Source organism: Nestor notabilis, unplaced genomic scaffold, assembly GCF_000696875.1.
Source record: "Nestor notabilis isolate BGI_N333 unplaced genomic scaffold, ASM69687v1 scaffold17662, whole genome shotgun sequence".
In the NCBI taxonomy this organism is placed as follows: domain Eukaryota; kingdom Metazoa; phylum Chordata; class Aves; order Psittaciformes; family Psittacidae; genus Nestor; species Nestor notabilis.
Genome location: NW_009919875.1, coordinates 1 through 266, shown reverse-complemented (window position 1 = coordinate 266; position 266 = coordinate 1). Strand labels below are relative to the sequence as shown.

At 59.0% G+C, this 266-nt stretch overlaps 1 protein-coding gene across 1 annotated transcript in view; it reads left to right on the top strand.

Moving 5' to 3' along the window:
- LOC104402539 (gap junction beta-5 protein-like) overlaps positions 1–258 on the top strand; it is a gene marked incomplete at its 3' end in the record, with an annotated part of 594 nt that extends 336 nt beyond the window's left edge. The window contains exon 2 of the mRNA XM_010010439.1: positions 7–258. Coding sequence (XP_010008741.1) covers positions 7–258 — 252 coding nt within the window. The remainder of the gene's footprint in view (positions 1–6) is intronic.
- Positions 259–266: the final 8 nt, after the last annotated feature.

The window sequence follows — 266 nt, the reverse complement described above, 5'->3', positions numbered from 1 at the left end:
ACCTCCCCCAACCCCGGCAAGAAGCACGGCGGGCTGTGGTGGACGTACATGCTCAGCCTCGTCTTCAAGGCCGGCGTGGACATAGTCTTCCTCTACATCTTCTACCACTTGTACAGGAACTACACCCTGCCCCGGCTGGTGAAGTGCGAACTGCCCCCCTGCCCCAACATGGTGGACTGCTTCATCTCCCGGCCCACCGAGAAGAACATCTTCACCCTCTTCATGGTGGTCACCACCTGCATCTGCATCTTGCTGAGCCTCATCGA